The following is a 15,313-nucleotide window of genomic DNA, read 5'->3' as shown; positions in this document are numbered from 1 at the left end:
AGCACAGCAACCACCATCATCATGAAGGATGCTCATATATTTTAAATGTATTTTAGCTTGCCCTTTTTAGTTCCTTAAAGAATTTAGCCTTGCTTTAGGATCTTTCTATCTTCTTCTACAAACCACATGCTAAAAGCACAAACCAAGCAGCCACAAAAGAAAATATATATATATATATTTTTCTCCTACTTTCTCCATTAAAATGCAGGCACCTTCCTATTCCATTCCTCTAGCATCACTGACACCTGCTGGCTGTTACACTTCCCAGGACTGATAAATGCGTGGCTTTTTAGTTTCCTTTGTTAGTTCTGCGTGCTTTGTTTTCCCAGCAGAGCAGCTGGGTTATTGTATAAGCAATTCACATCAATATTGGGAGCTGTCCAAATATAACATGCCATCAGGCTTTGGCAAGTAAATATATATACATACATACACGCAAAAGAGCCAAAAAAAAAAAAAAAAAGAGGCTGTGGAGAATGTATCTGTACACATGCGAGCCGAGAGGTAGAGCTCTGCTGCAGCCATCCTCAGGGATGGTTGGAGGTGAGCCAGCTCTGATCTGGAAAGCTGTGTTATCACAGCATGCCCTGCCTGCTGGTGAGAATTTTTAGCTCTGGCACAGGGCCACAATAGTATGATTACACAGTTTCCAGACTGGTAATTTTTACCACATCTATCTTGGATCAAAGGTAGTGAGAAACACCAGAAAAAGGGATCAGCAGATGACACCAGTGTCAGCAAAGCCTTTTTCTTAATTGGATCAGGTCAGTGCCCAAGTGCTAAGGTCTACTTACAAAGAAAATCTATAACACGTGGAACATGGAAGAGGCAGTAAAACTGTCTCTTGAGTCCCCTATGTAAAGACAGGTGTTGCTGTGATTACAGGAGACATTTAAGAATGTGGCATTTGTTTGAACCCTGGGAGTTGCCTATCGGTTCAAAATTAGATCAAGTCATTCTTGCTGGTAGGACACTACTCTGACACTTGTGAGGGCTTTCCAGAGGGATGAGGAGTGAAACTCTGACATCACCTCATGTTCTCTGAGGAAAGACCTGTGAAAAAAAAAAAAAACAAGCATAGCAACAAGGGTGTCTATTGCGGTAGAACCTACTGGATGCAGTCCCAGGCAAAGCTACTGCTTGTAAGGATCACTGACCCTCTAATTAGGATGGAGAATCCCTGGTGAGGGATCCAGACAAGCTATATTATACTTTAGCCACTTACTCACGGAAGAATGATCAAGAATGCAGACAATACAGAATTTAAAAATATGTATCAAGTAGTATTATTAAAAATGGAATCTATAACGCAAGATATAGCCAACCTAACAAGACAAAAGAAGAATATTTATTATGAGGATCTTATCTTGAAGAATTTATTCTACTTCCACAAGGAGAAAACATAGTTTATTTTATTACTTTAATTTTATTTGTACTCTTCTTTAGTTGATCAGGAGGTTGGGTAGAAGTGCAAGACATGGCTACAGAAACAATTTCAGAGGAGCAGGCAGATTAAACCAGGTAGATAGGCTACCGAGGGGTTTCATTTCTCCATGCTACAGGTTGCCGAAAAGCAATCATATGAGGAGGGAGTGCTGTGGCTTTTTTAAATAGAAACGAAATACCAGAACAGTTACAAATAGAAAGCATGCCAGAACAGGGAGCCTACACTAAAGCAACTGCCTTGCTAGTCATGAGTAAGGACGTGAGGTATGAAGTTATGTGAGCTGATGGGAATGAGAAGACAGCAAAGTAGTCCCATCTACCTCAATCATTTCATTCTTCTCTGTTGAATTCATTCTGAGTTGCCAGATTAGAACTTCAGATGTTATGGGAAAAAAAAGAAAAAAAGAAAAGGATTGTGCTGCTTTATCTTTATGTCATTATAAACTGCACATAAAGAGAGAAGCTAAGGTTTGGAAGTATTATTTGTTTGCTTGGTTGGTTTGGTTTGTTTGTTTATGTCCTTAAATAAACAAAATCCACTTGCAGGAAAACAAAACAAAACAAAACAATAATATTGACACTGCTTTGTTAACACTGGCCCTAAGATATTTTTTACTTTATGAATGCTAACTGCTTTCTTTGTAACAATGGTAGTGCTGACTGTCATAAAAGCCTTGGGGAAAGACATTAGCAGTGATTCCTACATGGAATAGCAGTGACATATATATGTTCCAATTGCACTTTAGTAGAAATAAAAACCCGAAAAAAAGGCTTTGAAATTTTCCCATTGTGCTCTGTGCTTCAAAATTAGAAGTAAGGTCAGAGGAATGGAAGGCAAAGTATAAATACAATACAACATTCTTCCTCGGCCACTTTGCAGGAGAAAACTGAAGGGTTAATTTTAGCCAAGACTAAAAGAAGCTCAGCCAGTATTTCCAGAACAGCTTTCCTACAACCGTTTCTTTCCTAATCATCTGGCTTTCAGAGCATCCTGATATTAATCGCAGTTGAAGGTGGAAGTTGTGGTGGCCTAGCAGGGTGGCTAGGAAAGTCATTCATTTGTTTTTCTGGCTTCCTTATGAGCTCAAAAAGAGGTTGTCTTTACTTGGCATGCAAACAGACTAAGCAGCTTTTATTTTACCTGTAAAGTGCTTAAAACAGATGTGCAGAGAGGAGTTGCCATTCTGCGAAAGATTTTGACATTTCAAAATCTGGCTTCATTCTGAATTGGAGGGGAAACAAACCCCACAGTAAATTCCATTTCATTCATCCTTTGCTTCCAGAACCTAAGAAAACATTCTGCTAAGACTATTTTGAATCCTTTAAGTGTCTGATAGCATTTACAGCAGAATAATAAAAAGACCTGAATGGTATATTCCAAAACAAGAACTTCCTGTTAAATATTATTTTAATTCTTTAATCCCATAATTTTACTCTGAAGACAACCTGCTTTATATTTCAGTTTCAGGAGGAAGATAACTGATCTTTCTGACAGCTCCAGTTAAATTTTGCTAGTATGTGGTCCTGACCATGCAGCATATCAGCCTGTCTTTTGCTTGCATAAAGAAAAAGATACTAATAAATTTTTTTTCTAATGAAATAATGAAATATTTCCCCATAGTTTAATTTCTGTTCTTTACATACCTCTCAAAAGACATGATCTTATCCTCACAGGACATCTTCTAGCTATAGAAAATTTAAAAGCATGCACCACACATTTAACTGAGGTCAAACTTAGAGATTCTGACTTACAGATACTCACGATACCTGCCATTTTGAAGTTCAAAGTAAATTTAAATATTATAAAGGAAGTTCTTGGCTGCTCTCCAAGCAAAGTGAGCTGTTCCTCCCTCAGACCCTTTCCTCCTTCAGGACTTTGAAACAAGCTACCCAGCAAGAAGTTAGCAATAATGAAGGGGATATATGTGATAGCTTGTGATTTGTTTCTGTGTCTGTTCCAGCTGTCCCCTTGGCCACGTGAACTTTGAAGCTAAAACATCCGGTTATTTTTGTCATTGAGCTGAACTGGGATCACCTCTGTATACATGCCCAAAATACTCTCCCTTACTGCTCTGAGCCATGGTGTCTGCTTACAATTAATGTGCCACTCATAGTCTTAGTAAGTGTTTTTATAGTTAGAGACATCACCCTATTGTAGATAAAGGCATCTAGCCTACCTTAGTTGAAAGAAGAGAGGTAAGCATCATCAAGAGTGATAAAAGAGGAAATGCTGATGCTTTGAAGAAGTGTACTCAGATCAAATTCTGCAGGAAGCAAGCAGTTGTAGCAGTAGTTTGCATACTCTGCAGCTACTTATTAACAGGGCAGCCATTATGCAAATCAGACTTCCCTTGTCAAATGCTGGCGCTCTGCATGAAAGAGAAATAACCACATAGTTTTGAGTTAATAAATGTGTAGCTGTGTAATGCTCTGCCAGCTAACAAAATGTGACTTCAGCATTCTTAAATATTGCAGACAGAGAGCGCTCTCAAAGTAGTGACTGAGTGCTAACTGAGGAGCCCGAGGGGTTCCTATTAGCTAAGAACAGGATGTATTTAACAATAGGTCTCTTCCTTTTTCATCTTTACAAAAATGACAAACAAAGAGATGCATGCTAAAATGTGACACAACTCGGAACTGGCTCTTTCAATTTCTACTTATAAGAACAACAAAATGACCAGTACACGTGGCTTATCTTTGTACAGAGATCCTGTTTTCCTCCTGGTTTGGGTGGAACTTTGACCTAGATGACAAGGTGACCTCCGCCACACTTTCCAACCAGTTATCCCTCTTTTTGCTGCCTGCTCCAGTCACCTCACCACCACTTCCCAGCACTTAGTTTGCTGCTTTTCACCCCACATAACCTCACATGACTCCTCTTGTGAAAACTCAGCCATTAAGTTATGACACAATGTGACAGCAAGGCAGTATGCTGCCCCACACCATCACATGGTGACTGTGGTGAGAAGGGAGCTCTGGAGATCCTTTGGTCCACTCCCTGCTCAAGCAGGACTGGCAGCCCCCTAGTCTTTGCCTGTAAGCACTATGAAGCAGGCATAAGTGCTGCCACAGAGAAGCAAAGTACTCCTTGCTTTTAGCAAGGCAACCTGCCCACAACATCTGCAAGCAGGCATGAGCTATGGCAAAGTGACCAGTAACTCCCTTAGTGACCAGTAACTCCTTTAATGACTAGTAACTTCCTTAGCCAGGGAAGGTTTCTAGAGTGTTTACCTAAAGAATAACAAAGGATTGCTTTGCACTGAGGTAAATAAAATAAATTTATGAGAATGATTCATCTAGCATACCGCAGCTCACATACGAAACATAGTGAAAAGTCCAAGTGGAGTTGGTAATGAGTAGTGTCACCAAGGTGTACCAGTAGTGTCCTGGGACCAGAATTCTTTATCAGTGATGTAGACAGAGGGATTTAGTGTACTTTCAGCAAGTTTGTGGACAACACCACGCTGAATGGTGCATTTGATACAATAGAAGGAAGGGGTGGCATTCAAAAGGACCTTGATACACTCAAAAGGTGGGCCCATGTGAACCTAATGAAGTCCAGCAAGGCCAAGTGCAAGATGTTGCAGCTGGGTCTGGGCAATGCAAGATGTGTGTACACACTGGGACAATAATTCCTTGAGATCAACCCTGCTGAAAGAGACTTAGGGGTGCTGGTGGATGAAAAACGTAACATGAGCCAGAAGCATGTTCTTGCAGCCTGGACATCCAGTGGTACACTGGGCTGCATCACAAGAGGAGTGGCCAGCAGGGAGAAAGAGGGGATTGTCTTCCTCTGCTCTGCCCTCATTAGGCCCCATATGGATACTGTGTCCAGGCCTGGGACCCCAGAACAAGAAGAATGTGGAGCTGTTGGAGAGAGTCCAGAGGAGAGCACAAATCTGACCAGAGGGTTGGAGCACCCCTCCTGTGGAGACAGGCTGAGCGAACTGCGCTTGAGCAGCCTGGAGAAGAGAGAGCTCCAGGGAGACTTCATTGCAGTGTTCCAGTACTTGGAGGGAACATTTAAGCAGAAGAGGGAGTGACTTTTTACACTAGTAGACAGTGATGGGTCAAGGGAGAGTGTCTTTAAACTTAGATGGGACGATTCAGATTAGATGCCGGGGGAAATCTTTCCCCAGAGGGTGGTGAGGCGCTGGCACAGCTGCCCAGAGAAGCTGTGGTGCCCCATCCCTGGAGGCGCTCAAGGCCAGGTTGGATGGGGCCCTGGGCAGCCTGAGCTGGTGGGGGGCAGCCCTGCTCACGACAGGGGTTGGGGTGGGTAGGCTTTGAGGTCCCCTCCGACCCAAACCGTTCTGTGATTCTGTTATTCTCTGATCTTCCTGTTCTCTGATTTTCTGATGTTATGAAAATGGGACGTGTAAAATGCTGAATAAGTCTCTTCCATGCAGCTAGTATTGCTGCAGGGCGGGGCCGTGCCCTCAGCACCCGGGACAGCAGGCGCGCCCCCGCCGGCCATAACGGTAACACAAGGCGCGTGCCCGGTTGCCATCGCGACGGCTGCGACGCGGTGGCAGCAGCATGTCGGACCTGAGCGACGAGGAGGCCGAGGAGGAGGCCGAGGCTTACCTGGGGGTTCGGCGGGGAGCGGGGCCTCGGGGCAGGGAGGGGAAGGGAAGAGAGACGTTACTGCTTATGGGGGCTTTGATACTGTAGGCCCCATGGGGAGATCACAGAGTGCTATATCAGTGGGTATGGTAGATGCAGAGCGGGGCGCTGAGCTGTTTTGGCTGGAACCTATTTTCTTCGCAAGTCATCCACTCTTCCCACCACTGAGTCAAGAAGGGAGGAAGGGCTCAGTGTGCTGGGATCTGAGGGGAGAGCTTCTGCAGAGCCCTCCTGCGTGCTCTGTTTGGAGCAAATCTGGAGCACCTCTAAGCAAACATGGCTTCCTCTAATTAGGTTGGATTCAAGCAGGTCTATCGCTCTTAAATGATTTTTCTAATTGCATTCGATTAGGAGTATGAAGGTGAGCGCAATTCTGAAGGTGAACGGCATGGACGTGGGAAAGCAGTGCTGCCCAATGGTGATACGTACGAGGGTGAATATGAGCACAGTCTCAGAAACGGGCAGGTGAGACAGTGACCAGACAGTGGCTGTGTGCTTGTGTTTCTGCGGTTCTGTGAGTCTCAGCACTGTACTGAAATAGTGAGAACTGACAAGTCTTTTATCTATACCAAATATCTTTCAGGGGACCTACAGATTTAAAACCGGTGCTTACTACATTGGAGAATATCTTCAAAATAAAAAGCATGGCCATGGTACTTTTTATTATCCAGATGGATCAAAATATGAAGGTAAATACTGAACACAGTTGCAAAGATTTCTGTAATTAAAAAGACATGTTTCTCCAACTCCTAGAATGCAAGAAGATAGCAAAGTGAAGATTATTTTAAAAAGATAAATTTGCTATAAAACATTTTCCTGTTATTCCTTTTTTACCAGGAGCTCTGAGAGCAGCTTTATTTATTTAGTTAGTTAGGGGATTTACTTGGAATATTGTGAGAAGTGTGGTATTTATTAGCAATTTGTTCTAGACGTGTCCTTATTTCAAGTGAGGTATTACAGGTGCTGAGAAATGCCAAGCATTGTGTCTAATCTGGTACAATCTTGATAGAAGAGAGTATAATTGCTTATATCTAATCATCTTCATGATGATTAGAATTGCTTTGTTCAGTATAGAATCATATAATTATTTGAGATGGAAGGGTCCCCTAAAGGTCATTTAGTCCCCTGCAATAAAAAGGGATACCTACAGCTACATCAGGTTGCTCAGAGCCCTGTCCAGCCTAACACTGAATGTGTCCAGGGATGAGGCATCCAGCACCTCTCTAGGCAGACTGTTCCAGTGCCTCATTGTAAAAAATGTCTTCCTTATATGCAGTTTAAATCTATTTTGTAGTTTGAAACAATTTACCCTCATCCTGTCACAACAGACCCTATTGAAGTGTCTGTCTCTCATTCTATTTCCCTTCTTCCAGAAGAATACCTAAAACTCTTCAAATATCAGTTAGTCTTCAAGGAACAGTTTTTGTCCTTTAAAGAAGGCAAGAAGGAGCCTTCACACTGTAAGAGCTAGAAGCACAGAGCAAAAAGAGCAGCTCAGTTATTGCTTTTTGGATAATATTCATCTGTAATGTATTTTTATTATTTTAAGTTTGAATAGAGTAGTAATTAAGGCACAAAATCTAGCATTCTTTTGCATTTATAAGCATGCTGGCTGAAAGGACAGTTTCAGCGAATTAGCTAAACTAAACAAGAACTCATTTTGATTTTAAGTGGAGGTGTCACACGCAGGTAGCTGAAAAAATATGTGAGGAGAGGGACAGACAGAGGGAAAAAAAAAAAAAAAAAGAGCAAGGGCTTACAATAAAGAAGGGTTTGATCAAGAAAACAGTCAGAGAGGCCCAGAATGAGGTGGCAGGGAACTAGGGAGAAAGATTATGTCCACCTTTGAGTATAGTTACCCATATGACTGTCTTTTTCAAAGTGATCTCAAAATTGTTCTAGAGAGAGAAATGAGGAACTCCTGTTTGTGATAGCATGTCAGCTGAAACCTACAGATGGGAATTAAAAGGAAACAGTATATAACAGGATATGTCTCAAGCCAGAACTAGTATAGTTGACATGACAAATACTATGGTCCTCTGTTTTCATACTGTCTTCTTTGTATTGATTTTATAACTGTTGCTTAAGAAGTAACAAATGAGGGAAAAAAAAAAAAGGCAGTGGAGGTGATTAAGTAGGAAACTTGCAAACACAGATAACAGAACTTGGAAATTCTGTGTATGGGGAAGCCTTTCCTTGGTAACAAAGAGCAAAGAAGATAGTATCTGAACAGAGGAAGAAAACCATCTCAAGTGAGAACATTAGCACTTTCTTTGCCTCTAACGTAGAATTCGTTCATACAATTATACTCAGATCAGAAAGTGGAAAGTTATTGGATAGCCTTGCATATGGAACTGCTATCCGCCCTGTTGCATCTAATGATGGCTGTCAGAGTTCTCATCCATTTGTCAGATGTATAATAAATCATCCTTTTCTTTGCCAGAGTACTTCAGTACTTCTTTGGTATAATCTGTGTTGATAATAACAGTGACACACTTAAACCCTGATAGGCAAATCAGATATGCTTAGAGTTTAATTGACAAATGTTTCCCATTCACTTGAGATTTCTTGTGTTCAGTAGGAGAGAGCAGAATTTGTTTGCTTTCGAAGTCAGTCATAATGGTGTTGTAGTTTTCTTTTCCTTCTCTAATGACGTGTATTCTCCACTCAGCTACATTAATGAATGATGATTTTACAAACTGACCATTATATCACACAATTAAATATACTACATCCCACTAAGTTGTTGGTATGTTCTCATTAAAGGAAGCTGGGTAGATGATCGGAGACATGGCTATGGAGAATATACGTACGCAAATGGAGACACCTATGCTGGAGAATGGTTTAACGACAATAGGTTTGTTTCATTCTTATGATGATGGTTGAAGTCATCCTCTGCAGCATCACAATATGATGGCTATTTCAAAGTGTGGCTGACTGCAGCTAATCAAGTGCTACTGGATGGCATTTACAAGTTAGCCCAAATTCAGCCACTTCAGCCACTTAAAAAATACAGTTGTAATACCTTAAGTATAACAACATCCTATGTTCTTCATATTCCATAAAATAAAACAATTTTTCTTCTCCCTAGGCATGGACAAGGTACATACATCTATAAAGAGACTGGATCTATGTATGTTGGTGGTTGGGTAAATGGAATACAGGAAGGAGAAGCAGAGCTTATCCACCTAAATCACAGATATAGGGGCAAGTTTTTGGATGGAATTGTAAGTGTGCTAGAAAATGCTCAATTAATTTGAACAATTAGCATAAAACTTTCTTAATATGATTTATTTGCACTTAAAATGACAAGCTAGATCCTGTTCTTGTGTAGTATTTCTTGTACCATCAATGTAGCAGGTGAAACTGAATTGATCTGCAAGGCAGAAAGCCAAGTGTCTGTAACTTTGCTTTCAAACAGTATTACAGAATCACAGAATGGTTGGAAGAGATCCGTAGAGATCTTCTACTCCAACCCCCTCATCAAACTGGGACACCCAGAGTAGGTTGCCCAGAACTGTGTCCAGGCACATTTTGAAGATCTCCAACAAGGGAGATTTTACAGCCTTTCTGGCAACCTCTGTCAATGCTCTATTACCTTCACAGCACAGAAGTGCTTCCTGGTGTTCCAATGGAACCTGTTGTGTTCAATTTTGTACACATTGACTCTTGTTCTGGCACTGTGCACCACTGAAAAGAACATTACTCCATCCTCTTTGCATCCTCCCTTCAGATAGTTATGGACACTGATGGGATTCCCCCTGAGCTTCCTCTTCCTCAGGCTGAACAGTCCCTCAGCTCTCTCAGCCACTTCTCACAGGCAAAGTGCTTCCATCCCTTGTTCATCTTTGTGGCCCTCTGTTGGACTTACACCTTCATGTCCGTGTCTCTGTAGTACAGTATTGTTATTGACTAATGTATGAATTTTGTAGTAAAGCCCATTTTATATTCACACGTGTAGAATTTCTTAATTTTATAGTTCTACTGATTTCTTTGCATCTCTTTGTGCAGCCTGTCGGTCGTGGCAAATATATCTTTGACATTGGATGTGAACAGCATGGTGAATACATACAGTCAGAGGAGGTAAAAAAAAATATGTAATGGTGTACTGCATATCAAATAATTCAGTAACTACTGTTGATTATCATATAAAATACTTTAACATCAGTACATATAGGGTATCCTAGATCTATCCAGTCAAAAAAGGGTGCAAACTTGTGGTTTCTTCAATACTAAATAAGGTTTCATTCTGCTTCTTAAATTTATCTTCTCCACTGTGTAAGCTTAGACAACTATATGATATGATTTTTGCCCTGCTTGCAGACAGCAATCTGTCTGCTTTCTTCTTAAACTTCAGAAGAATCAGGACTTGCCCAAAATATTTTAGGTTTATGTGATTTTAAACTACACGAACATAGATATTTGTCTGTAAATTGGTGTTCCACTTTGTTCTGAACACCAGAAAACAAAGAAAATATTTATTATTGTATTTCTGAATTGCTTGATGCTACATCTGCAAAAGGTGATTTGCAAAAGGTTCTTGTTTTGGAAACATGTCCATCGTTTTCCTGGTCCTGTAAGAAGCTTAATTTTCATAGCAACTAATTGTAGAAGCAGCTGGGATGAGGGTTCGTTCTTAATTCTCCTTCACTCATGAACTTTTCTAAGTCTTTCTGATTAATATGATACAAAATAGATATCACAATAAGAAATGTATCTTCATATTCTGTTTCCAAGAAAATATTACACATTATACCTGAGCTTTATACCTCTGATGTCCAGCATATTAATTCCCATTACATGCTCTTTAAAAATTCTCTGCTACAATATTTGTTTCATGATATGATTTCACTAACTTTCAACTTTCTTCTACTACATACATTTTACCTTTTCCAAAATTTTCTTTTTTATTTTTCTGGCTCTCTACAATGGATCTGTAATTTTTTATCAGTGGTATTTGGCTATTATCTTAAAAAACAGAACAATATTCCTTTGAGAGAAACCATGCTTGAATAGGTCCCTCTCAGCTATTCTGTTCGAGGGAGAGACAAAATTTTATCTTTAAGAAAGAAAACTGGCAAGCATAGATCATCAGTATTGGTCAGCCAGCTTCAACAAGGTTCAAAGCATAGTTTTCTTGCAAGATTTGCTGTTGAATTTCCTCCTTTTGTCAGTGCTTTAAAAGACTGTCATGTTGCCATTTGAGCCCAGGTAAAGAGCTTTTAATGTACAAAATCATCTTAACTACTCCTTTAATACTTGTAAGAAGAGACCTTGGATGTTGAGGATTGTCTTTTAGGATAAAGGGGAGGAAGAAGAACAGGAGGAGCCCTCTTTACTTGCTGCACCTAAGTGGAAAGCAACAGAAATCACTAAATTAATATACTGGATGCCCAACGTGGAAAAAGCACCTTCTCCCAGTGAAGGCCCCCCAGTAGCAGCAGGAGAGACAGCAGCAGCAGATGAAGCAGTGGAAGAAACATCAGCAGACGAAAAAGACAAAATGCAAACAAACCCAGGTTTGTTCTGTTGGACATCTAGAAACCCTGTGTTTTGACTATCCTGTGAAACCCTGTTTTTCAAATTTAATTACTGTGAGAGGGATTTTTTTTTCTCTCACATTTTTTACTCTACACTTAATACTGGGGATTTCTAGGCCTATCTGTAAATGTGACAGTATATATATGCATCTTTTCTATCTCACATAGGTGAGGTACAACTATCTTGGGAAGTCTGTGAATCGTTTTAGTCTATGTCATCACCTCTTACACAAACTTGATTATAAATTGTTGCAAAAATATGTATTGGTTTTCTCATGTGAGTAAAGTCTGAAGAGTTCAGTCAGTTATTAATTGTGGCATGAAAACAATGATTGAGTGCAAATTTGTAAAAATAAATTTTCCTCAAAATTTCTAATTTCTCATATTTCAGTCATTGATGAATCTGCTGAACACAGGGATGATATGCCTTCTCTTCATAAAGTATCCAGTGAAGTTTTCAGCCCAGCAAAGGATGCAGAAGTAGAAGATGAGGAAATAAGGGAAGAAGAAAATGAAGAAGGAGAAGAGTACCAAGGTGAGGAATGATGGAGATGTGCTTCTTCTTCCTTGCTCAATCAGGTTTGGAAACGATGCATGTCAATTGGCTGCTGCTGGGAGGCCCATTCTCAGGCTAAAGAAAACATGGGAACTCTACCTTTTGTCACAGGATAGAGCTCCTCTAAAGCTGTAAACTGGTTTTGAGTAGTCAAATTCATATATTTAACAGTGATATAAATGTACAGTGATAAAAGAGTACAAATCAGTGATACTGCATTGCAGCACTACCTGTGCAATACAGAGCTGACAGTACTTGAAGAGCTGAGTCTAAAAGTGATCACATTTGCAAGCTTCCTTTTGTAAAAAACATGAGAGTAGACTGGGGAATTCAGGTATTTTTGAGAACATGATTTTTCTATCATGAGTAGAACTGTATGTTCTTGTCCTCCCAAGTTAAATAAGAAATAAGTCTTAGGTATTGTTACACATTATGATTTGGAGACACAAAGGCTAGTATCTCATTGATTGTTCTTAAAAGGCAAAGAGCTTTGAAATTTGGATGCTCAGGTTTTCCTCCAGGCAGTTTGGAATCCTGTTTTTATAAAAAATTACAAAAAGGCAACATGAAAGGAAGCATCTGTGTTTACCCATACATAACTTATAAGCCTCCATTCAACTGTGTTTTTTTCATTTGTTAAATGTTAACATTTACAAACTTCTGATGTAGAAAAACATTAGATAAATTTCTCCATCTGTAGTCAACACATTTTATAATAAATCAGAGCAAAGCACTATCTATAGTGATCAGAAAGACTGTAAAAGAACCTTGAAAATTGCATAGAGGTACAACATAAACATTAAGGACAGGTCTTGGAATTCTGTTAATTTATTTGATCTCATTTTTCACTCATCACCTCTGAATGTAATCTCTTGCTTCAGTACAGACTAGCCAACAAGATGATCAGGTGTATAGGACTGACATCTTATAGGATCCCTCAGCTGATCCAGCAGAAATCAAAGCAGGGTTCCTGTGTAGCTCTGCTTTGGATCTGGCAAGAGTTCATTGAGCTTGATTTGTCTCAAAGTCTGCTGGACTCAAATGATTTTTTATTGAACTTGATTCTAACAGATCTTCTGGCCTACTACAGTAAAGTAGATCTGATATCCTCATTGTTTTTTTATTAGTAGTAGTAGTATTTTTTCAAGGGCAGCTTTCTATGAAAATCCTCTAAATAGGAGATGTTCTTGAGCTATTCTGAGTTACATATGGACTGGCTGGCAGTCAGTGTGTGTGTACAGAATCTGTCTGACAGCTAAGAAACAATTTATGTCAGTTAATTTCAAAAATTGGCAGCAAAGGCCAGTAGGAAGGAGGACTGGGGTAGACAGAGTGATTCTGGAATTATGTTTTAAGCTACTAGAATTGCTTTCCAGTATTTTATTATAAAACACATTTCAGTTTTCTGTTTATTTTTTTTTAAACTTTGCCTGTACAGGAACTGCTGGTTTAGAAGATGAGGAGGAATCAGAGGAAGCAGAGTAATTGGATACAACTAAAGACAAATATAGGCAGAAAAGGAAATTGCAGAGTAAATCATTGGTTAAGGTAAACCTACAACAATATTTTTATTTGTATCTTTGTTATTTTTTGAATAAACATTTCTGTTACTGTTCTACCTGGAATATACCTCTCCAAAACTTTTACAATCCCAGAGTGTGCCATCTCAGGACCACTTCATTCCATAGTGGCAGGCAGTTGTTGAATTCAATATGGGAGGATTCTGGATCTATAAAGTTGAGTCCTCACACATTCATGGAATCAAAGTTTTGAAACACTTGGCATGATAGTTCTAAGGCAGAACATATATGCATCCAATAACTGACTGAACCACTCGTCCCTGTAGTAATTAGGTTGCTTTTGGAGACCTATTTCATCTCTTCACAGGAAGACAGATGATTTTCAAACCTGATGAATACATCAGTATTGCCCAAAACTTCAGAACATCATATCCATCCAGAACATCCATATCCAGGGAGTTAGTTAACATGCTCAAATATGGTCTTAGAATCTTTTATGTTGGAAGTGAACTCAAGAACTCCAGCTCTGTCTGTATCTACTATCACTGGACAACCAAGTATAGAGCCACATTACTTACTTACTGTAAGCTGTTATCACTGTTCTCCGAGATACCAAGCTCAAATCTCTCCTTACCTGATTTGCAAATCTGTTGGCAGAGATACTGTTATTCCACTTTGTTAAATGGCTTCTGTACTTCCTTTTTCCTCCAAGACTGACCCACAATGATGGAAGTTGAAGCACTACCTTTAGCAGCGGCCACATTATCAGCGGTTAATACCCAGGATTGATCTTCTCCTACTTGACCTCTTCCAATTGAGGATGAAGGAGATATCCTGTGGGTTCCTACGTCCTTTGCCAGAATCCTGTAGTTACTCTTATTTTGCTCCAGGTCTCCCTCAGTAGCATAATTGATATTCACACCAATGAGCAAACAAGGAGGTAATGGTCATTGGACAGGATGAGTTTCGGCCATGCTTCTACAATACCCACAGTCTGGTCACTTGTCAAGCAGCAAACCTCCCACGACAGCATATCTGGTACACAGACAGGTGTCTCTGTCCCCTACAGGAGAGGACCTCCAGCTTCTAACACTTACTGTTTCTCTTTAGCGTTGATGCTTCATATGGGGCCAGTTAGCTTGGAAGCCTCCCTTTACATCCTCTGTTCCCCTCCCATGGCTATTGGGCCTCAATACCAACTCTCTACATCCAGGTCTGAGCAGCAATGGTGGAACATTTCTCCTGCTGCCAGAAGTTATGAACTTTAACAAGCTCAGGGGAGAATTCTTCCAACACTCCACCCAGTCCAGCCCCTAGACATCACCTCAATCTCACAAGTCAGGCTTTTGCTTCTAGAGAGACCCTGCTGATACCTCATTTGCCCTCCTTACTGACATACAGTCTCCACACCTCCTACAAGTCTTTTATGCAATAATGCAACATCTAAATCACTACACAGAGCCTCACCAAGAGACACCAACTCAGATTGTGGATACAACATCGCCCTGCCCAACCCAGGTCTAGACTGACACTACTATGCCAAGGATATGTACTTTCTCTTTCGGTGGCAGAGGTCAGGCCCAGCAGCTCATGATTGTTGGTGAGCACAGTCTCACACTGACTGG

General features: G+C 40.2%; 1 protein-coding gene across 1 annotated transcript; it reads left to right on the top strand.

Moving 5' to 3' along the window:
- Positions 1-5,985: 5,985 nt before the first annotated feature.
- RSPH1 (radial spoke head component 1) lies at positions 5,986-13,679 on the top strand. Its single transcript, XM_042810592.1, has 9 exons — positions 5,986-6,039; positions 6,424-6,537; positions 6,656-6,761; positions 8,839-8,929; positions 9,164-9,299; positions 10,084-10,155; positions 11,372-11,591; positions 12,004-12,147; positions 13,607-13,679. Exons 1-9 carry the CDS (start codon positions 5,986-5,988, stop codon positions 13,651-13,653), a joined length of 984 nt encoding a protein of 327 aa, XP_042666526.1. The 3' UTR covers positions 13,654-13,679.
- The last annotated feature ends 1,634 nt before the right edge of the window (positions 13,680-15,313 follow it).

The sequence above is a fragment of the Centrocercus urophasianus genome, unplaced genomic scaffold (genome assembly GCF_019232065.1).
Source record: "Centrocercus urophasianus isolate 14NV4802_14NV808 unplaced genomic scaffold, USGS_Curo_1.0 seq_12, whole genome shotgun sequence".
NCBI classification, from domain to species: domain Eukaryota; kingdom Metazoa; phylum Chordata; class Aves; order Galliformes; family Phasianidae; genus Centrocercus; species Centrocercus urophasianus.
This window is presented reverse-complemented; position numbering and strand designations above follow the sequence as displayed.

Excerpts from the sequence above, each read along its gene's own strand:
- RSPH1 (XM_042810592.1), top strand. The coding sequence starts at position 5,986 with ATGTCGGACCTGAGCGACGAGGAGGCCGAGGAGGAGGCCGAGGCTTAC. Across the intron at positions 6,762-8,838 it reads AGATGGATCAAAATATGAAG|GAAGCTGGGTAGATGATCGG; the intron begins GTAAATACTGAA and ends TTCTCATTAAAG. Across the intron at positions 10,156-11,371 it reads AATACATACAGTCAGAGGAG|GATAAAGGGGAGGAAGAAGA; the intron begins GTAAAAAAAAAT and ends ATTGTCTTTTAG.